At 43.0% G+C, this 21,560-nt stretch overlaps 1 protein-coding gene across 1 annotated transcript in view; it reads left to right on the top strand.

The window, feature by feature from the left end:
• LOC139578651 (cadherin-2-like) overlaps window positions 1-18,314 on the top strand; it is a 78,289-nt gene extending 59,975 nt beyond the window's left edge. Inside the window, exons 14-16 of the mRNA XM_071406555.1 lie at window positions 3,153-3,292; window positions 6,723-6,884; window positions 16,730-18,314. Coding sequence (XP_071262656.1) covers window positions 3,153-3,292; window positions 6,723-6,884; window positions 16,730-16,936 — 509 coding nt within the window. The 3' untranslated portion in view covers window positions 16,937-18,314. The remainder of the gene's footprint in view (window positions 1-3,152; window positions 3,293-6,722; window positions 6,885-16,729) is intronic.
• The last annotated feature ends 3,246 nt before the right edge of the window (window positions 18,315-21,560 follow it).

Below are 21,560 nucleotides of genomic sequence, written 5' to 3'. Positions count from 1 at the left end.
GACGATACCCCCGGACAGGGCCAACCTCTTTGCCAAAGCACAGCCCCCACACCACTAGAGGTCTGTGACTCAACCCACTCAAGTGACGCACCCCTCCTAGGGACGGCATGGTAAGCCAGTGACTCAACCCCTGTAATTGGGTCAGAGGCAGAGAATCCCAGTGGAGAGAGGGGAGCCAGCCACGCAGAGACGGCAAGGGTGGTTCATCGCTCCAGTGCCTTGCCGTTCACCTTTCCACCCCTGGGCGAGACCACATTCTAATATAGGACCTACTGAAGAGATGAGTCTTCAGTAAAGACTTAAAGGTCGAGACTAGGGATGATGATGTATCGGTGAACATATCGAAATCGGACGATATTAGCTAAAAATGCCAACATCGGTATTGGCCGGTGTCTAGTTTAACGCCTGATGTTGAAAACCGATGTCACAGCTGACGTGCATACCCATATAACGTAGGTACATGATGTAATGACGCCACATAAATGTTGAGCTATACGTGCCACACAGCATTCCTAAACTAGCCCACAATGACTGCTGTGTGGATCTAGCAGTCATTTGAAAGAGTAACAAAATTTCAGCTACACAACTCAAAGTCGAAATACATTGAGGCCAAGATAATGGAATTCATTGCCCTTGACAATCAACCGTTCTCTGTCGTGGGAGATGTTGGCTTTCGCCGACTGGTCGAGCGCCGGTACACACTACCAAGTGCGCAATTTTTTTCCCCCTACCTGAGATATACAGTAATTGCGTCACTGCTATTAACTTCACGACATACATACTATGGAACGCCGTTTGGGTCTTTGCGTGTCAAAAAAGATACAGTAGCACTGTCAAAGCTATACAAAAAAGTCTGCAAACAAGCAAACACCGGCCACGAACGATGTGTTTACAATACCGCGTTGGTAATAAAGCATCATTTGTTCGACCGAAACTTCTGGGGTAGCTAGCTTTAGCTTGGTACCTAGCTAGCACCAATACAACCAGCCTGAAAACTGACCAGTAGAACCTGCAGTCATAAAGCTAACGTTATAAGCAGCCAGCTAGCTTCATCTGGCTAGTGAGGCTCGACTGCATCGGGTTATCTGTTGTGAAGCTAGCCACAATAAGGATTAGGCACAATAGTGGAATTTGCGGTTTGCTTTCAAAATAAATGTATGTCATTGACAGTAATGCTAATGAATACAAATAGTAGAATTATGCCATACTTTTATTTTGAATGCTAACTGCAAAGTTCACTATTGTGACTAAACCTTATTGTGGCTAGCTTCACATAGATGGGTCCGACCACCATTTATCAAATAAGAACTGTCTTATAAATTATTATTATTAGAGTTATTTTAGATGACACCTAGCTATATAGTTAGCTAGCTAACTATAGCTACTGAAATAGATGTTGTGTTATACACGTCAAATAACATAACATCTGTTTTATACACGTCAAATAACATAACATCTGTTTTATACACGTCAAATAACACAACATCTGTTTCAGTAGCTATAGTTATCTTTTTTGACACGCAAAGACCCAAACGGCGTTCCATAGAAATCCTGTTTGAGAAAGAAACGACTGAACAAGTGAACAACGAAACAGCACAGTAAATAAGTGAAAGAAATAGGTTTTCATTATGTTTTACTGGTAATGGGGACATCCGTAAATGCTGTAACTTTTTGGTGTGTGTGTGTAACCTTCATTTAACTAGGCAAGTCAGTTAAGAACAAATTCTTATTTACAATGACGGCCAGGACGACGCTGGGCAAATTGTGGTCCGCACTATGGGACTCCCAATCACGGCCGAATGTGATACAGCCTGGATTTGAACCAGGGACTGTAGGCACGCCTCTTGCACTGAGATGCAGTGCATCTGACCGCTGCGTCCATGTGTGTGTGTTAACTATTTAACTGTACTAGAATGCTTAAAAAGCTGCTAAAATTGTAAATATCGGTTATTGGTATTGTTTTTTTGGGGCAAGGAAAATATGTGATATCGGTATCAGCCAAAAATATCATATCGGTGCATCACTAGTCGAGACCAAGTCTGTCTCTCTCACATGGATAGGCAGACAATTCCATAAAAAATTTGCTTTATAGGAGAAATCCCTGCATCCAGCTCATGCATGGTTCAGTGTTGCTTGCCTCCAGACTTGCCCTGTAATCTTTGATAATTTGCAAACCCTGCCACATCCTTTGTGCATCAGACCTGGCGTAGTAGGATTTGATCTTAGTCCTATATTGACGCTTTGCCTGTTTGATGGCTCATTGGAGGTCGTGGCGGGATTTCTTTGAAGCGTGCAGATTACTGTCCCGCTCCTTGAATGCAGCAGCTCTAGCCTTTAGCTCAGTGCGGATGTTGCCAGTAATCCATGGCTTCTGGTTGTGGTTTGTACGTATGGTCACGACATCGTCGATGCACTTATTAAAGAAGCCATTGACTGATGTGGTAAACTCCTCAACGTTATCGGATGAATGCCGGAACATAGCGAAACAGTCTCCTTAGCTTAGCATCCGCTTCATCGGACCTCTTCCGTATTGAGCACATCACTGGTACTTCCTAACCCCCTCCCCCTTTCCACCTTTTACAGCCCTTTGACACCCCTCTACCCCCCTCGCCCAGTCTACCCCAACCTCCCCAGTCTAGCCCCCTGCCTCACCCTTAATGCACCCGTCACAACCCCAGCCTCACACCCAGCCATCTTCTGAAATCTGCACTGAATATGTGGATCAAAGCAGGGAATTGCTGATCAAGCTCCTTTCAAGCTTAAAACCTCCTCTCTTTAACATGGCAGAGAAAAATGGATGAATAAAAACTGAAGCTACGTGTTGTTCCCTTCATCCTTACCTACTTTCTATCTTCTCCCCACCACCATCCTCTTTATTGTTCTCTCTCTCTCTCTCTCTCCTCTCTCGCTCTCTCTCTCTCTCTCTCTGGCTCTCCCTCTCTCTCTCTCTCTCTGTGTGTTCTTGAGTGATAAGGGAATGTGGTGTAAATGTGCCCTTGGATGCAATGTGCACTGCTCAAATGAAATGGTTGTGAAGTTCTAATTATTCCTCTCTTTCTCTCCCCCTCCTTCCTCTGTCCCTTCCTCTCTCCCCTCGTCATCCCTCTCTCCCTCGCCTCCTCCTCCCTATTTTTCTCTCCCCCTCTCTGTAGTGATGGTGTTGTTCTTTGTGATGTGGATGAAGAGGAGGGATAAGGAACGTCAGGCCAAGCAGCTGCTCATCGACCCAGAGGACGATGTCAGAGACAACATACTGAAGTACGACGAAGAAGGAGGAGGAGAGGAGGACCAGGTAGAGAAAACACACACTAACATTAGCATAATGATAGCATAGCCAATCAGCTGCTGAATCAGATGGAGGGTTAGCCGTCCACTAACGGCTAGTGGGAGACAAGGTCAGTGCTTGGGGTAAAGGGGGAGGCAAGGAGGATTTACAATGGTTGACACACAGACACACACATACTGAGGGACTGTCACATGGGGGCAATTCCACGAAAATTGAACTATTCTGAGATTTTTCACTTTAAAATGTATGCCAAATTTGAATATTTACACAGAAAAAATATACAAAAACACATTTACTTGAAGAACAGTGCAGATGCAAAGTTTGGTAAAACAATGAACAGCAAAAATCATAATTCTGTAACCAAACTTTGCACTTGTTTTTGTAAAATATTATTTGTGCATTTTTACAAGTAGTACTTGTTCATAGAGTTATATGGTTTGTTAATATTTGAAATCAATGAATGAGTCTCAGCGTCATTCTGTTACAGTGGACTTGCTCATGGGGGTTGTAGGACCTAGCTGACCAATCATTGTATATTAATAATGGCACTCTGAGAGGGGGTGATAAACATTTATTGCCATGGCAATGGCATGGGAGGCGGGGGGGAAGGCGAGAGACCATCTTTCACTGCGATGGATGCTACTTCCCACCCATTGTTCGAGGAAATTGTCATGTCGAGGAATCGGCAGTGACGGGAAAATTAACTGTTGGAGAGCGGAGCGGCTAGTTCCCCCTGATCAGCCCCCCAGCTGTGAGATGGATTAATAATGTCTATCTGGGACTCCCAGTGGTGAGGGGCTATGGGGAGTGGTCAGGCCAGGGACAGCTACAGGAACAGTCACACAGTCTGGCTCTCTGGTGCTAAACGGATACTATGCTACACTGATACCAATGGCAGAGCCGCAGAGGGTGCAACCCGTAGGGCCCTGGTCAAAAGTACACTATAAAGGGGATAGGGCGACATTTGGGATGTAGACAAAGTCTGGCCCTCTGGTCCTAAACGGTTACTAGACTGAGGCTAACACCATTGTGTGTTGATGGTCATAGCCAATGCTAACAACAGCACAGGCCTGACCTGTAACAAATCCAGACAATCCAAAAAGTAAGGTGTACAGTCTCTCTATACATGAATCGCACATTGTGGCTCTCTTCTCTGGTACTAATGGCCATGTCCTCTTCAACCAGCCACTGCTAAGAGAAGCACAAACCTCTTTCAGAAGACCCAAACACAAAGACTTCCAGACATACAGTTATAATACAGCCTCTCAAATGACAAACACACACATTGCACAGGATAAAATCATTTCATCAGCTTTTTGTGTACTTAGCCTATCATCCTGGTGTCAAAGACTGAGCATGGTGAGCGATGACAAAACTCAGCTATTTTCCTCCGGTAACAATGGCTGAGTCCCTTTCAGACCTGGCTGGCTGGCTGGCTGGCTGTCTGTAGAGATGTCTGTGGCCGCATTCCAGATGGCACCCTATTCCATATATAGCGCACTACTTTTGGGTCCTGGTCAAAAGTAGTGCACTTTAAAGAGAATAAGGTGCCATTGGGAAATAAGCCTGCAGGTGTTCTCTTCTGTCTAGGAAATAACAATAAAGCCTAGCCTAGTGACAAAGCCATCTTTATTTATCCATCCATTTCCTCTACTTCTCTCTCTGTCCATCATGTTATGGTGGCATTCACAGCTCCCCCCTGAAAGTGTTTCATTGGTTAGCTATTACGGTGAACAAAGCACAAGGTCATTACTTGGCCAGGCTTTATTGTCCCTGAAATGCTCTTTAAGTCGATCCCCCTTGGAGATGGATGTTTCATCATGTTTTTCTGGATGATTTCTCAATGAATCAGACACTGGCAATTCGAAAGGAAATCAGAGCCTCTCTTAGCCCTCTCTCTCTCTCTCACTCTCTCTCTCTCTCTCTCTCTCTCTCTCTCTCTCTCTCTCTCTCTCTCTCTCTCTCTCTCTCTCTCTCTCTCTCTCAATTCAATGTAATGGCTTTATTGGCATGGGAAACATATGTTTACATTGCCGAAGTAAGTAAAATAGATAAACAAAAGTGAAATAAACAATAAAAAATGAACACTCTCATTCAATGAGTCGGTGTAAGGTCATGTTGGTATGAGAGAGAGGGATCATGACAGACAGCAGTTACATACACTGTTAAAAATGACTCTTTGGATCAACCTAAAAAAAATCTTCAGCTGCTTACAAGTAAATGAGTTAGGTTTTTTAAATGGAAAAATACTGCATGTGTTGAATTCAAATGTATGTTTCAATGCCAACTGTTTTATTTGATTATTACCAAACCTATATTTTAACTTGCAACTTATTTCATTCAACACTCAACTTACGTTTCCCCTTTGATTAAACTTAATAAATAACAAATCCAAACTAATATTTCATGTAAATACAACCCATTTTCGGAGGGGAACTACCCACCTACATTTCCTCAGTTGGATTACAAGCAATTAAATATTTTCTCTGTATTTCAAGAATTGAAGTTTGCTCAATAACTTGGAATTAGGTTTCCAAACATATTCGACTTTCACATGTAGTAGCCACAAGATCCTAACCATGCATTGGCTACCATAGCATAGACACATTATCAGTTTCTTTTGAATCACATACACCTATGCACATACTGTATCATCACAGACGCTGGCAGTGTACACGTTTGAGTAATGAATAGAATAGACCTCATTAACTAGAATGACATTCCCTCTCAAGGGTGAGCAAAAATAACAATGTGAATTGTCTGGAAAGCCTCAATGCTTCAGGAAGCTCATTTGCCCATCACTACCTCTATCCAATGTGCATGAGGTGTTGAAAGCAATTTAGAAGCTTTCTTTCAATAAAAAACATTGAACTGTCAAATTTGTTATTTGATTTCAGACTAATTGAAAAGAATGGGTTGAACGAACCAAAGTGTAATTTTCAATCATTCCAATTAGTAAAAGCACTTCAGATGTACAACAGCATCATTTTGCTTTTTACAGTGTATACACAGTGGTGTCGTGAAAGGTAAACGCACGTAACGCCGTTTACGCACCTTTTTTTATTTTGCGTGAGTGTTTACCCACCTTTTGCAGAAAATGCTTTGAAAGTATAGTGAGCATGACTTTATTCACAGCAAATGGCAATCAGCATTTACCCACATGTTTTTTTCACCACTACATCACTGCATTTACAGCCAGTGTCACAAGCTCATCTCATAACCTTATGCGATCTCTGATCATGCGTCGTTTCTATAGAATAAACTGCTTAGGACCGTTTCAGTCATGGTTACCGCACCACAGTGTCACCAACATGGGAATAATACCTAAGGATCTACGTGGTAGTGCAGCCTGTGTTACATTGTTTGATTCAGTGTATGCATCTCTCTCTCCCTCCCTCCCGCCTTCATTCCCTCCCGCCTTCCCTTCCCCCTCCAGGACTATGACCTGAGCCAGCTGCAGCAGCCCGACGCGTTGGAGACAGAAATGGTGAAGGTGGGGATCCGACGTATGGATGAGAGGCCCCTACACCAGGACCACCTGTACCCCCTCCGTTCTGCTGCACCCCACCCCGGAGATATAGGAGACTTCATCCACGAGGTAGCTACAAAGTGTGTGTGAGTCTGATTGGGAGCATGCTCGCTTACATGTGTGTCATTGTGTGAAACTATGCGTATGAGCTTGTGTGTGCATGACTGTGTGTGTATGTGACTCACTGTGTGTGACACAGAGAGAGAGAGCCTCTATGAGTAATTCTTAATTAGCTTTGCTAACAGTGAGGATTAGCGTGGTAACAACATGGGCTGGCCCTGCTGGCTATTTTAAGATAAATCCATTGAGTTTCATTAATCCCCAGAGAGAGACTGGCTTTGGGCTCCACCTCTAGACAGCTCCAGTTGGCTCTACAACAGAATAGTCATAGCTCAATCTCAGTTAGGTAGATTTAATATGTGTGTTGAATCTAGTTGAGTTTATGTCTATACTGTATCTAGGCAATGAGGCAAACTCTTGGCCAAGGGTTAATACAGTATGTTTTTCTATTGAGCAGTGGGACAGTAACCGAAAGGTTGCTTGTTCAAATCCCTGAGCCGCAAAAGTGGAAAAACTGCTGTTCTGCCCTTGAGCAAGGCAGAAAACCCCCACAATAACTATTCCCCAGGCACCGATGATGTGGTTGTCGAATATGGCAGCCCCCCGCACCTCTCTAATTCAGAAGGTTTGGGTTAAATGCAGAAGACACATTTCGGTTGAATGCATTCAGGAGTGCAACTGACCAGGTATCCCCATCCCTTTCGCTGTGTTTCCTAGGTCTTGTGTGTCAAATCAAATCAAATGTTATTTGTCCCATGCTTCGTAAACAACAGGTGCACTGTAACAAATTGCTGAAAGTTTATTGCAAAACTTTCAGTTAGCTACTGTAATTCAATATTACAGTACTGTTATCGGGGCTCATTGGCGTTCCGCTACAATGCTTTAAAATAATTTTACAGTACAATTTTACAGTAAAGTACTGTATTAACTGTATATTTACAGCAGCATACTGAATTATGTTGCATTGTGGGAAAATGTTGTGGGTGGGCGAAATGCTCTCTGGATCATTAACATATTTTGAGGTGTGCCTTGGAAGAGGTTATACAGTATTTGTTGCGCCATTAGTGAGAATGCTGTACCCCATAGAGTACAGTACCAGTCAAAAGTTTGGACACACCTACTCATTCAAGGGTTTTTCTTTATTTTTACTATTTTCTACATAATAATAGTGAAAACATCAGAACTATGAAAAAACACATATGAAATCATATAATAAACAAATAAGTGTTAAACAAATCAAAATATATTTTTTTATTCTTCAAAGTAGCCACCCTTTGCCTTGATGACAGCTTTGCACACTCTTGGCATTCTCTCAACCAGCTTCACCTGGAATACATTTCCAACAGTTTTGAAGGATAAAAGGATAAATGCTGAGCACTTGTTGACTGCTTTTCCTTCACTCTGCGGTCCAACTCATCCCAAACCATCTCAATTTGGTTAAAGTTGGGTGATTGTGGAGGCCAGGTCATTTGATGCAGCACTCCATCACTCTCCTTCTTGGTCAAATAGCCCTTACACACCATGGTGGTGTGTGTTGGGTCGTTGTACTGTTGAAAAACAAATCATAGTCCCACTAAGCGCAAACCAGCAGGGATGGCGTATCGCTGCAGAATGCTGTGGTAGCCATGCTGGTTACGTGTGCCTTGAATTCTAAATATATCACTGACAGTGTCACTAGCAAAGCACCCCACACCATCACACCTCCTCCTCCATGCTTCACGGTGGGAACCACACATGTAGGGATCATCTGTTCACCTACTCTGTGTCTCACAAAGACACGCCGTTTGAAACCGGAAATCTCAAATTTGGACTCATCAGACCAGAGGACAGATTTCCAACGGTCTAATGTCCATTTCTCGCGTTTCTTGTCCCAAGCAAGTCTCTTCTTCTTATTGTTGTCCTTTAGTAGTGGTTTCTTTGCAGCAATTTAACCATGAAGGCTTGATTCACACAGTCTCCTCTGAACAGTTGATGTTGAGATGTGACTGTTGAACTTTGAGCATTCAGAAATGCAAGCTGCCTCACTTTCGAGGGGCTGATGCGGTTTCTTCTCTAAGTAATTATTATCCTGTTTTCGAGAAGACCCTCTCAAAGGGAACGGATGTGGCCACTATGCAGAGTCTCCCTGTCATGACTTTAGTAAGCCGTGGGTAGACAGAGGCCTTGTTCTTCCACCAGCTCAGAGGATCTGCAGATATTTGGAGGAGGGGCTCCTCCAAATAGTATCAGACCTCCATTATGGCATCTGCTGAGGGATTCCTTCGTGATGCATCCCCAGTTGCTCTCTCGTCAAACAGCATCCAAACAACAGAAGTTTGTGGCACTACTGCTGGTGCTTCTGCTCCATCTGATCCTTCTTCTCCCTGTTGCTCTGGTGCCTGAGCCAGCTGACTGCTGGGGCTGTCTCTCCCTGCTGCTGAGGTTATTCTTTGAAGAGCCTCATCAATCGCTCTGGCCTCACTGAAGGCTAACTTCATAAACCTGGGGTCAAGTGCAGCGGTTTCTGATAGCACGTGATTATATTCCACTCTGTGGAACTTTCTGTCCATTGATGAACATAGGGTGTCCATCAACTCTGGCACATGTCCCGTGGTTAAATTTGCTTCTCTCTGGCGGCTGGCTGTGATTCACTGCAGACCCTTACACAGAAGTATCATTTTTGAGACTGTCACATAGCTGAAAAGAGAGAACAGTAACTTTATTAGTTCACGTTTTGTCTCCTGATACTACATCCTCGTCTACTGCTCATATACATATATAATATTGGATTAAATAATGATGTAGTAATAACTGCTTACTGTACCTCTCTCCACTGATCTCCACAGTGACCTGCTCAAAGGGTTCCAGGTCTCTGCACACCTCCTCCACCACCTCCCATTCCTCTTGGGTCAGAGCATCAACAGGTGCATTGACAATGGCAGAGATGATGGCATCCTTGACTCAAGAAACCGCTTCAACATATAACATGTTGAATTCCACCTTGTAGTGCAGTCTTGTTTAGGCCTCAGCTCAGGCATCCCGATCTGGCGTTGTGTAGACTTTAGTTTTTCAGCACCTACTGTGCTCCTGTGGAAGTATTCCACAGCTGCTTTCCCTTTGTCCACAGTGGGCTTCATCACCTTCAGAGTATCTCTTACAATCAGGTTGATTGTGTGGGCAAGACATGGATGATGGGTTATGTTCGCTGCATTGTTGCTAACACAACAGCACTTTTCCATCTACTTTCCATTATCTGGCCACTCTCAACAGTTTCTCTGCCAAGTTCTTTGAGGTGTGTCTGTCGCTGAACTCAAAGCAGTCCAGAAGACAGCTAGACATCAAAAATCTTCAATGAAGTGACATGTAAGAAGTGGTTACCCTTGATGTCCAGCAGTCAGTGGTAAGGCAAACTGCAGTAGCTTTTTGGACTCTTACCCTCACTGAAGCCCATGTGCCCTCGTACAGTTGTGAAATAAGTGATTTTGAAAAGGTTTTCCTGCTTGGAATTGTGTACATTGGATTTAGACTATTGCTATAATTTCTAAAACCTCTGTCCTCCACGGTCGAAAATTACTGGAAATCGGTGGCAATCATTTTAGCCAATGCAATAACAATTTGGCCTTGTTTTGCTACAGACATTGGCATAAACTGGCCCATAGAAGACTGCGATGCTGTGGATCGCAGAGTAGGCCTACTTGACTGAGTGGATACATCTCCACGTGTGGAGGTGCTGGCTCCACCACTATCACTAGCAGGCAGCAGGCTACAGCTAGCTTCACAGTTGGGTGCACAGTTCGCATACGCCGGTGTAGGTTGTGCGTAGAACCGGCTTTATATGAGATTTTGTTTTGGCAAATTCTACACTGTGCTCTAACATTGGATGCATTTTAATAATGTAGACAAATGCTACTGTGCTTCCGACTCATTTTCCAGCTGTTGTTTTCACAGCTGTCCTTCCTCTCTCTCCTCGGCTGCTAAGTGTGTGACTGTGAGTGAGTTGTCTCGGCCCTCACGCATCTTTGGTTCATTGGTTGACACTGTGTGTCTGATTGACAGGAACTAAAGGTGAGGCTGTTAGTCTGAGCAGACAGTCAGAACGAATGTGTGTGCGCTTGAGCATTTAGGTCTATATTATAAAAATAAAATAAATTGTTCTTTGAATTAGTTCATTCTATTTATTTAGATCTTTTGATTATTCATATCTCATATCTTATTCATATCTTAATTTTTATTTATTTTTATAAATAGATTTGGCTATTCTGATATGCGAGGCGGATCAAAAAGTTCACCTTCAAGAGCCGGCTCTTAGAGCCGACTCGTTTGCGAACGACCCATCACTAGCATAGACGTGAAACACCAAATAATCATGAATATACTGTAATATGCAAGTACCTAGCAGCCAACCAGTTTGCACTAATCCAAAGTAATTAGAGTAAAATACTAAAATACCAACATGATTACAGTAGCATTTACATTCTTACAGTATTGTACCATGTCATTGCTCTGTATGTTGCAGTAATTTACTGTACACTGGTGGCAAATTACTGTGAACTAGCCAGAGACAGGCAAAGATTCATCCTAAAGGTATCTTCTTACAAATTGAAGATATTTTGAAGACCAATGTATCCTTAACTACAACAGCATTCCCAGTAATGGTTCCAGAAATCTTACTTGCTAAGACTATGATGTTTTTTTTATCAACCTTACATGAATGCACTGACTGTAAATCACTCTGGACAAGCGCGTCCGCTAAATTACCAACATGTAAATGTAAAAAATTGCATTTGCAAAGCACATTGCTGGGTGTTATTCTAATAAGCTCTGCCCTCAAACTATTTGTATTTTGATCAAATTTGCTCTTGTTTGGGGGCGGTGGTCATTAGAATAATACCCAGCAGTGTGCTTTGCAAGTGTTAATTTTTACATTTACATTTTGGTCATATACAGTAGCAAACGCTCTTATCCAGAGCGACTTAGTCGGTGTATTAAACTAAGGTAAACAAAAATATACCACAGTTATAGCAAGTAAAAAGATTGTTACCGTTACCAAGAATGTTGTAGTTAAGCAGGCTACATGCAAGTATGTATTTGTTATAGAAAATATGGAATACATTTGTGGTAATTAAACTGTTGCAAAATAGGCTACATGAATTGTAGTTCAGGCCAGTGAAATACAAATGACAAAATAAGTATTGAAATACCGATATCAAATACAACATAAATACTGCCCAGCGTTGGCACTAACTACTTGCACTGTAAATTTGCCATAGTTTTACTAACCACTGTGTTTACAGTAATGCACTGTAAATTCTAGAAATACAGCATGTTACTGTAGTCAGGTGTTCCAGGTATATGATGTAAATGTGTGTTAGTGAAGGTCCTGTAAATATACAGTAACCTGCCATCCAAGCGGTGATGCTCTCAGTGTTGCAGCTGTACAACTTTTTGAGGATCTTAGGGCCCATGCCAAATCTTTTAAGCCTCCTGGGGGGAAAGAGGCGTTGTCGTACATTGTTCACGACTGTGTTGGTGTGTGGACCATGTTAATTTCTTACTGAATGTGGACACAGAGGAACTTGAAGCTCTCAACCCGCTCCACTACAACCCCGTTGATGTGGAACGAACCATGCTCAGTCCTCCATTTCCTGTAGTCTATGGTCAGCTCCTTTGTCTTGCTGACTTTGAGGGAGAGGTTGTTGTCCTGGCACCACACTGCCAGGTGACTGATTTCCTCCCTTTTGGATGTCTTATCGTCATCAGTGATAAGGCCAACCACCGTTGTTTAGTCAGCAAACTTAATGGTGGTGTTTGAGTCATTCACGACCACGCAGTCGTCAGTAAACAAAGAGTACAAGAGAGGACTAAGCATACACCCCTGAGGGGCCCCTGTGTTGAGGGTCAGCATGGTGGATGTGTTGTTGTCTACCCGTCAGGAAGTCCAGGAGCCAGTTGCACAGGGAGGTATTCAGTCCCAGGGACCTGAGCTTAGTGATGAGCTTGGAGGGCACTATGGTGTTGAATGCTGAGCTGTAGTCAATGAACATCATTTTCACCTAAGTTTTCCTCTTGTCCAGGTGGTAGAGGGCAGTGTGATAGAGATTGTGTCATTTGTGGATTTGTTGGGGCGGTATGCGAATTGGAGTGGGTCCAGGGTGTCTGGGATGATGGTATTGATGTGAGCAATGACCTTCAAAGCATTTCATGGCTACAGATGTGAGTGCTATGGGGCAATATTTATTTAGACAGGTTACCTTGGCATTCTTGGGCACAGGGACTATGGTGGTCTGCTTGAAATGTAGGTATTACAGAGGTTGAAAATGGCAGTGAAGATACTTGCCAGCTAGTCAATTGATGCTCTGAGTACGCGTCCTGGTAATTCGTCTGGCCACGCATCCTTGTGAATGTTAACTTGTTTTAATGGTCTTACATAGGCTACAGAGAGCGAGATCACACAGTCGTCCAGAACAGCTGGTGCTCTCATGCATGGTTCAGTGTTGCTTGCCTCAAAACGAGTATAGAAGGCATTTAACTTGTCTGGTAGGTGCCCATCACTGGGCAGCTCGTGGTTGGGTTTCCCATTTTTTGTCTGTGATAGTTTGCAAGCCGACGAGAGTCAGAGACGGCGTAGATGGATTCGATCATAGTCCTGTATTGAAGATTTCCCTGTTTGAAGGCTTGTAGGAAGTCGTAGCGGAATTTTTTCTAAGTGTCCCGATTAGTGTCCCGCTCCTTGAAGGGGCAGCTCCAGTCTTTAGCTCAGTGCAGATGTTGCCTGTAATCCATGGCTTCCAGTTGGGGTTTGTACGTACATCACTGGGTGGACACGATGTCGTCGATGCGCTTATTAATGAAGCTGGAGGCTGATGTGGTAAACTCCTCAATTTTATCGGATGACTCCGGAACATATTTGAGTCTGTGCTAGCAAAACAGTCCTGTAGCTTAGCAATCACCTCATCTGACTTATTCCGTATTGAGTATGTAACTGGTACTTCTTGTTTGAGTTTAGGTAGGAAGGATAGAGACGTCTGCCAAACACAGCTCTGAATAATGAGGCGAGCTGTCAGACATGGCGAGCTGATCTAGACAGCTTAATCTAGCAGACATGACAAAAAGATGCTTCTCCCACTGCCTCACTCCTCCTTAAATCAATCAAATGAAATAAATAGTTTGGGGTATGACATGTAGAAATAATTACACTAATTACACATTAAAATGTTGGTGTTGAGGTAAAAAGTGTTTTGAAATTGACAGTGTTATTTGAATAACAGTGGAATCCACAACTGCCCTTTTGTAAGCGTGTCTCCATTACTACCGATGGGGCACCCGCTATGGTAGGCCGCATTAGAGGGTTCGTTGCATTGTGCGAACGATATGATTCTTTCCCCGGCTTTCTTAGTTATCACTGCGTAATTCATCAGCAAGCTTTGCGCGGGAAGATGTTAAACATGAAAGAGATGATGGATGTTGCTTTGAAGATTGTGTGTTCTATTCGAGCAAGAAGCCTACAGCGGAGGCTATTTCGCGCTCACTTAGGAGACTGAAACAGAGCACCCAGACCTGCTGCTGCACACAGATGTGTGGTGGCTGACCCGAGGTACATTTTTAGGGAGATTCAGTGTTGCCTGAAATCAAGGAGTTTCTCAAGGTCTCCAAACATGCAGAATATGCACAGCTAGAGGACACACAGTGGCTCCTGGATTTAGCTTTTCTCACTGACCTAACTTACATGCTTAATGAATTGAATATATAGCTGCAAGGAAAAGGCAAACATGTAATCGACATGATCAGCTCTGTGAACACTTAAATGCAAACTACAACTGCTCACAAGAAAACTGCAACGTAAGGACCTGCACTTCTTTCAACACATACATTGAAAACTTGAACGTCAGGGCAAGGATACAGCACAGCTTGACAGTGCACATTATGTAGAGCAAGTCCAGAGCATCTTATTTGAGTTTGACAGTCGTTTCACTGACTTTGCATCACTTGAGCTTATTGCCACTTATATGTGCTTTCCGTTTGGCACAGACCTACTGTAAATGTGGAAGTCATTGCCTCCAAAATGGGATCACGTTTTCAGTTGGACACAACTATAGCAGAAACTGAAATGCTCACCCTTCAAAATGACATTCTGCTAAAATGCAGGGCAACCACTGAGATGAAGGAAGAATTCTGGGAGCTACTGTAGAGGAGAAGTATCCCAGCATAAGAAAAATGTGCTCTCAACTTATCAGCCCTTTTTGGATCAAACTACATCTGTGAGTCTGCTTTTTCTCACATGAAGAAAAGTCCAAGTACAGATCTACTATAACTGATGACCACCTTGTGGCCTGCATGAGACTTGCAACGAGCTGCTACAGCCCTGAATATAAAAAACTACTTGCCTTCACTGTTATGAGTGTGTATCGGAGGCGAAGTCAGGTGCAGGAGAGCAGAGGGTAGTGAACAGGCGCAATTTATTCCGGTTTAGAAAACAGCACAAAATAAACAACAAATGTGCCTAAAACACGGAACATAGACAAATATAAATGCGCGTAACAAAATCCACAATATCCAAATACACGTAACACGAAACAATCCTACACAAAGACATGATGGAGAACAGAGGAATAAATACATATGAATTGTTTGGGTAATGAAAACCAGGTGTGCAGGGAACAAGACAAAACAAATGGATACATGAAAAATGGAGCGGTGATGGCTAGAAAGCCGGTGACGTCGACCGCCGAACGCCGCCCGAACAAGGAGAGGAGCCAATGCCAAAAGTCACACAAAGGTAGAAAATTAAATAAGTCACACTTAATTGTGGAAAGCATGTTATTTGTCCACATTATAGTTGGGTATCATAGCGGCAGGTCCATACTCAGTGGTGTGTTGCGTTTCATACATTTTGTGGGTTGGTTTCGATTTAGAGACTGTAGATCTCATCAGGCTGGCAAATTAAAAAGTAGATCTCAAGTCAAAGGTTGGGCACACCTGCCCTAAAGTTTTAAAACAACACCCCAACATGAGTTACTGTAACACGACAGGTATTAATTCCCTAACACTGAGAAAGTGTAACAGCATCAGCAAGTGTTAATTTATGGTTTTTTTTGCAACACCCATGGTGTTAATGACTCGCCACTCTTGGGGTGTTAACTTTTCGAAGTGTTGATCAACTAAGGTTAACACTATTTGAGATGGTCCAATATAATTTCTAAGGAAGTGTTACATTTAACACTGTGGTTGTTAAAATTCTGATCACAAATTTGCTGTGACTAAGACTGACATGTTCCAAAAACATGTCTAGAGCCTCATCTTATCAGATTTGTTTTATTGATTTTTGCACTGAGACAAGACGTCAGTCAATGACAAAGTTATTATTATATTATAACAAAGTCTGTCAGCCGTGGTGTGTGTGTGTGTGTGTGTGTGTGTGTGTGTGTGTGTGTGTGTGTGTGTGTGTGTGTGTGTGTGTGTGTGTGTGTGTGTGTGTGTGTGTGTGTGGGTGTGGGTTGGTTTTAAATATAGTGCTATGTTCAGTAATCTGCTGAATCTCCTCAGAGAGACAGACCCAGCATCTGTCTAGCCTGACCTAAATCGTCCTCTTCTCTCCTCCACCCTCCATAATCCCTCCTTTTTCTCCTCTACCCTTACTCTCTTGCTCCCTCTATCTCTCTCATTCTATATATCTCATTCCCCCTCCTTTTCTCTCTCCTGACATTTAAAAAAATCATTTTTCTCCCTCTTTCCCCTTACCTCTTTCGCTTTTTCCCAATTTGTCTCCTCCTCTTCCTCTCCTTTACTCCCTCTTCTTACCTTTTATCTCTCTCCTCTCTCTCTCTCAATATTTATCTCTCTCTTCCTCTACCCTTATCTCTCCTCTCCCTCCACAGGGTCTGAAGGCAGCTGATAATGACCCGACAGCGCCTCCCTACGACAGTCTTCTGGTGTTTGACTATGAAGGCAGTGGCTCCACCGCTGGCTCCCTCAGCTCCCTTCACTCCTCCTCTTCCGGCGGAGACCAGGACTACGACTACCTCAGCGACTGGGGCCCACGCTTCCGCAAGCTGGCAGACCTCTATGGTGGAGAGGACAACTAGGACTAGCCCCGTGCTGGGGGGAATTGGCAAGGGGTGGGTGGGATGGGGGAGCGAACATGAATGGCACTTTTCTATCATGGGACAGGGAAGGAGTGCTGGTTGTAAAGAGACTTCTATTTTGTCTTGAACAGAGGAACAGAAACAAAGTGGAGTATGTTGGTGTGGCAACTGCTAGCCTAACCTGCTAGCAAACAGGATAACTGAGCCTAGTGGATTGTTCCCCATATGCTTAGGATTGCTAAAACTCAGAGGAGAATATGGTGACTGCTTGCCTAGCCTGCTAGCATGCAGGCTAACTGAGGTTAGAATGGAGTTTTAACCTACGTGCTAAGGGTCGCTAACAGCTCGAGTACATTTCTGTGGCAACTGCTAGCCTAGCCAGTTAGCATACAGGTTAACTGAGGCTAGCAGAGTGTTAGCCCACACGCTCAGAGGAGAACATTGGAAGTAAACCGACCGTTGGTACTTTGACGGGTAGTTAACGGCGAATGAGAGAGTCTGGGCGATCGCTCAGCAGTTAACGATGCTCAAGACGCTTAGTTACACTTGAATCTCACAGTACAGAAGCACTGGGGTAAAAACGTGCCTTGTTGTACATTATTTTGATTCTGTTTTCGTTTTTTGTTCTTCATGACTTTCAAGGTCCTGACTCTAGCAGGGATTTTCGTCTGTAAGAGAGCGGACGTTTAAAATGAGGAACGCATGCTTCACCACGTGTGTTTGATGTGTGAAATAAAGTGTTCGGGTTACACTGCCAGAGTGTGTAAGTCATCGTCATTGCCATGGAGACGCACAGGACGAACACTCCCCATTGCTGGATCGAGAGCATTGAGAGATGACATGTACAGTAAATGCTAAAAGACTAGATAGTTTCCCTGTTTTTCTTTGTTTTAAGCTTTTTTCACATTGTAACTTATTGCTAAGTAAAGTCACCAGTCCTACATTTTGTAGTAGACATATTGTTTAGTTACTCTGAGGTTTAGTCGGTGGATTCGACCAAAACCAGAGTTGGGGTCAATTCCACTTCAATTCAGTCAATTCAGGAAGTAAACTGCAATTCCAATTCCACATTTTTTAACTGTAATTGTAATTTCAGTTTACTTCCTGAATTTATTAAATTAAAAAGGAATTTACTCCAACTCTGACTAAACCAAGATGACAATGATGATGAAGATGTTCATTCTGTCCGTTCATCTGCCTTAGTGTTCATCTGGTACTCTTCTCTGATTGGCTACTCACTGTAAACACAAATATGTACAGATTGTATTTTATTTCCGGTTGTTGTTCTTTTTTGAGCGTGGTCTCTGAAAGTAATGCTACTATCCAGAACGTTGTATATGTATAATTTGGATTGCAGATTAAAAATGTTTTGCATGTTTTTATCTTTTCATTATACAAAAAGGTATTTTCCAAATTTTTACACACACACAGAGACACTCCCTTTATTCCCAACTCAGGGGTTCCAGCTCTTTTTCAGGGCTATATGTTCTCCCTCTCTCCTCTCCGTTCTTCCATCTCAAAGGCCCACTGTCCCCTATTATAGACATTAGTGTGGTGAGGATAAGTGGAAGGGGCGTTGGCTGTTAATATGTATCTGTGGTTTGGAGTTTAGGTTGCTAATGCCTTAGGCAGCATACAAACCACCACGCTACCTCCATCCTACTCCTCAACCTCACTGCGTGCGTGCGTATGTACGGAGTCCTCTGTGGGCAGTTCTTCAGTCCGGTATCTGTTGATCAATCAATGTCATATTCAACCAGCTACTGGCAAGTTCTATTTTTAAACTACACGATCTATCTCTCTCATCCCTCTTTCCCATCCCTATTCTCTTTTCCTATTCTCATTCCTGTTCTCTTTTTCTCATTCCTATATTAACACCCCCGCACCACCACACAGACAGACATCTATCTTTACATTATTTAACTTTTCCAAGTGCCTTTATCTACAAATACACACAAGGCCTTAATCAATCAACACCAGTAACTGGTGTTGATTGCAACTCCCCAACGGGCGAGGCAAAAGTTCAGTCATGCGTCCTCCGAAACATGGCCCGACAAACCGCGTTTCTTAACACCCGCTCGCTTTACCCGGAAGCCAGCCGCACCAATGTGTCAGAGAAAACACTGTTCAACTGACAGCTGGGGTCAACCTGTAGGCACCCGGCCAGCCACAAGGAGTCGCTAGAGCGCGATGAGCCAAGTAAAGCCCACCTGGCCAAACCCTACCCAAATGACGCTGGGCCAATTGTGCGCCGCCCTATGGGACTCCCGGTCACGGCCAGTTGTGACACAGCCTGGGATCAAAACTGGGTCTGTAGTGAAGCCTCTAGCACTGCGATGCAGTGTCTTAGGCTGCTGCGCCACTCGGGAGGCATATGTTTTATTTTTTAATTGCTCCTAGTTTATTATCTAAACATTGATTTCCCAATTAACTGAATAGTGGGGGTGTGTATATAATAGTCTTATATAAACACCACATGCTGACTTACTGTACACACACACACACTGTAATTCCAAGTTTGTTATTCTGTGTGTGTTTGTCCTCTAATTCTCCCAGTGGGGATGCCTGAGCTGTAGCGTACTGTGGAAGGTTTAAATCTTCTCCTTTCTTTCTCTTCTTCCTTTATCTTAAATCCAACATGAAACACATTGTGGTTTCACACTGGTTTCACTCTCCAGTGTGGCATCCATTAACTCCCTCAAGGGCATGTCAGCTACTGTATATCTTTACTCTACAGCCTGCCGGAGAGACAGAGAAGAAAGAAGGGAGAAGAAAGAGGGGGAGACAGAGAGAAAAAAATGAAAGGATGCCGTTTGAATAAAACAGAGTTGAAAGAATTATTTGCAACTGAAAGAACGAGGAGGGCAATATGTTCAACCAACACCACTTTATTACCTAGATGCACTCACTACCTGAATACAGAAAGAAACGACAGTGACAGAGTGTTTTATGGCTTAATTAGTAGGAGGAGCTAATCATCCTTCCCCTTTGGTTCGTAGCAGACTATTGGCAGTTACAAAGAATGACAGTATGACCTCCCTCTGTCCCTCAAATGTGATCATGGGTTCTACTATGGCCAAGTGTCACAGACAAGGTGCACCTTGCTTTCTTTCCCCTTCATTAGTATGTTCTTAGGTGACAGTTTCTTAACAGTAAGTCCATATAGAGTGCATTCAGAAAGTATGCATATCCCTTGACTTATTCCACAGTTTGTTGTCTTACAGCCTGAATTCAAATTACATTAAATATTTTTTTTTCTCTCACCCATCTACACACGATACCCCATAAAGACAAAGTGAAAACATGTTTTTATATATGTTTGCACATTTGTAAAAATATGTAATTTACATAAGTATTCACAACCCTGAGTCAATACTTTGTAGAAGCACCTTTGGCAGTGATTACAGCGGTGAGTCTTTCTGGGTAAGTCTCTAAGAGCTTTCCAGTCCTGGATTGTGCAATATTTGCCAATTATTCTTTTTTTAATTCTTCAACCATAGATTTTCAAGTAGATTTAAGTCAAAACTGTAACTCGGCCACTCAGGAACATTCACTGTCTTCTTTATTTATTTTTAGTAGGGGTACATCAGCTTTAATATTGCAGATATATTGTGGCTTCCATCAATGTAATTGTCTGAATCATTTCCCATCCCCCATATATTTATTTTATAAATATATATACATCAAATATATACAGTATATGTATTATTTTCCCCTAACCCTACCATCCCTCCCCTAATTGGAGTAAACTAATGGAAAACAACTCTTAGGCCTTTACCTCCAGCTTACAAACTATATATGTTTTACAGACAGAGTATATTTTACAATAGTCATATTTTGTTTGTTTTTAGTCCCATCCTTCAACTCCACTCAACCCCTCCCATCTATCTCTGAACAGCATTAATTTCTATTTGCCACATATTTTTCAACTGTGCTGTGATATTTCACTGTCTTCTTGGTAAACAACTCCAGTGTAGATTTGGCCTTGTGTTTAAGGTTATTGTCCTGCTGAAAGGGGAATTCATCTTCCAGTGTCTGGCGGAAAGCAGACTGAACCAGGTTTTCCTCTATCCTGCTTAGCACCATTCCATTTATTTTTTATCCTGAAAAACTCCCCAGCCCTTGACAATTACAAGCATACCCATAACATGATGCAGCCACCACTACGCTTGAAAATATGGAGAGGTACTCAGTAATGTGTTGCATTGGATTTTCCCCTGTCACGCTGGTATGAATGATTCGGGAGACAGGCGTAGGAATGCGTAATATGGTGTTTATTAAACCCAAATTACGGTGTGCCATGTAAAGGAATGGGGACGAAGACCAAACAAACACGTAACAAAATACAGAGTAAAAACCCAAAACAAAAGAGCGAGGAGTACCTTGAATAAATAACACACCGCACAATGATTAACACACGGGACAAGACCCGTGATCATTTGCGCAATCCACAATGACACGAAAGCCAAAACACAGAGCACAGGTACACGCACCAATGAACATTGTAACAATAATGGACAGCCCAATGGAAACCAAAGGGCACACTTATACAAGTACTAATCAGTGGGAATAGGGGACAGGTGTGCGTACTGCCAAAGTTGGGGTGGTGTCGAATGGACCGGTT

The sequence above is a fragment of the Salvelinus alpinus genome, chromosome 6 (genome assembly GCF_045679555.1).
Source record: "Salvelinus alpinus chromosome 6, SLU_Salpinus.1, whole genome shotgun sequence".
Taxonomy (NCBI): domain Eukaryota; kingdom Metazoa; phylum Chordata; class Actinopteri; order Salmoniformes; family Salmonidae; genus Salvelinus; species Salvelinus alpinus.
The sequence above is the reverse complement of the archived record's forward strand: the minus strand, read 5'-3'. Positions and strand labels throughout refer to the sequence as shown.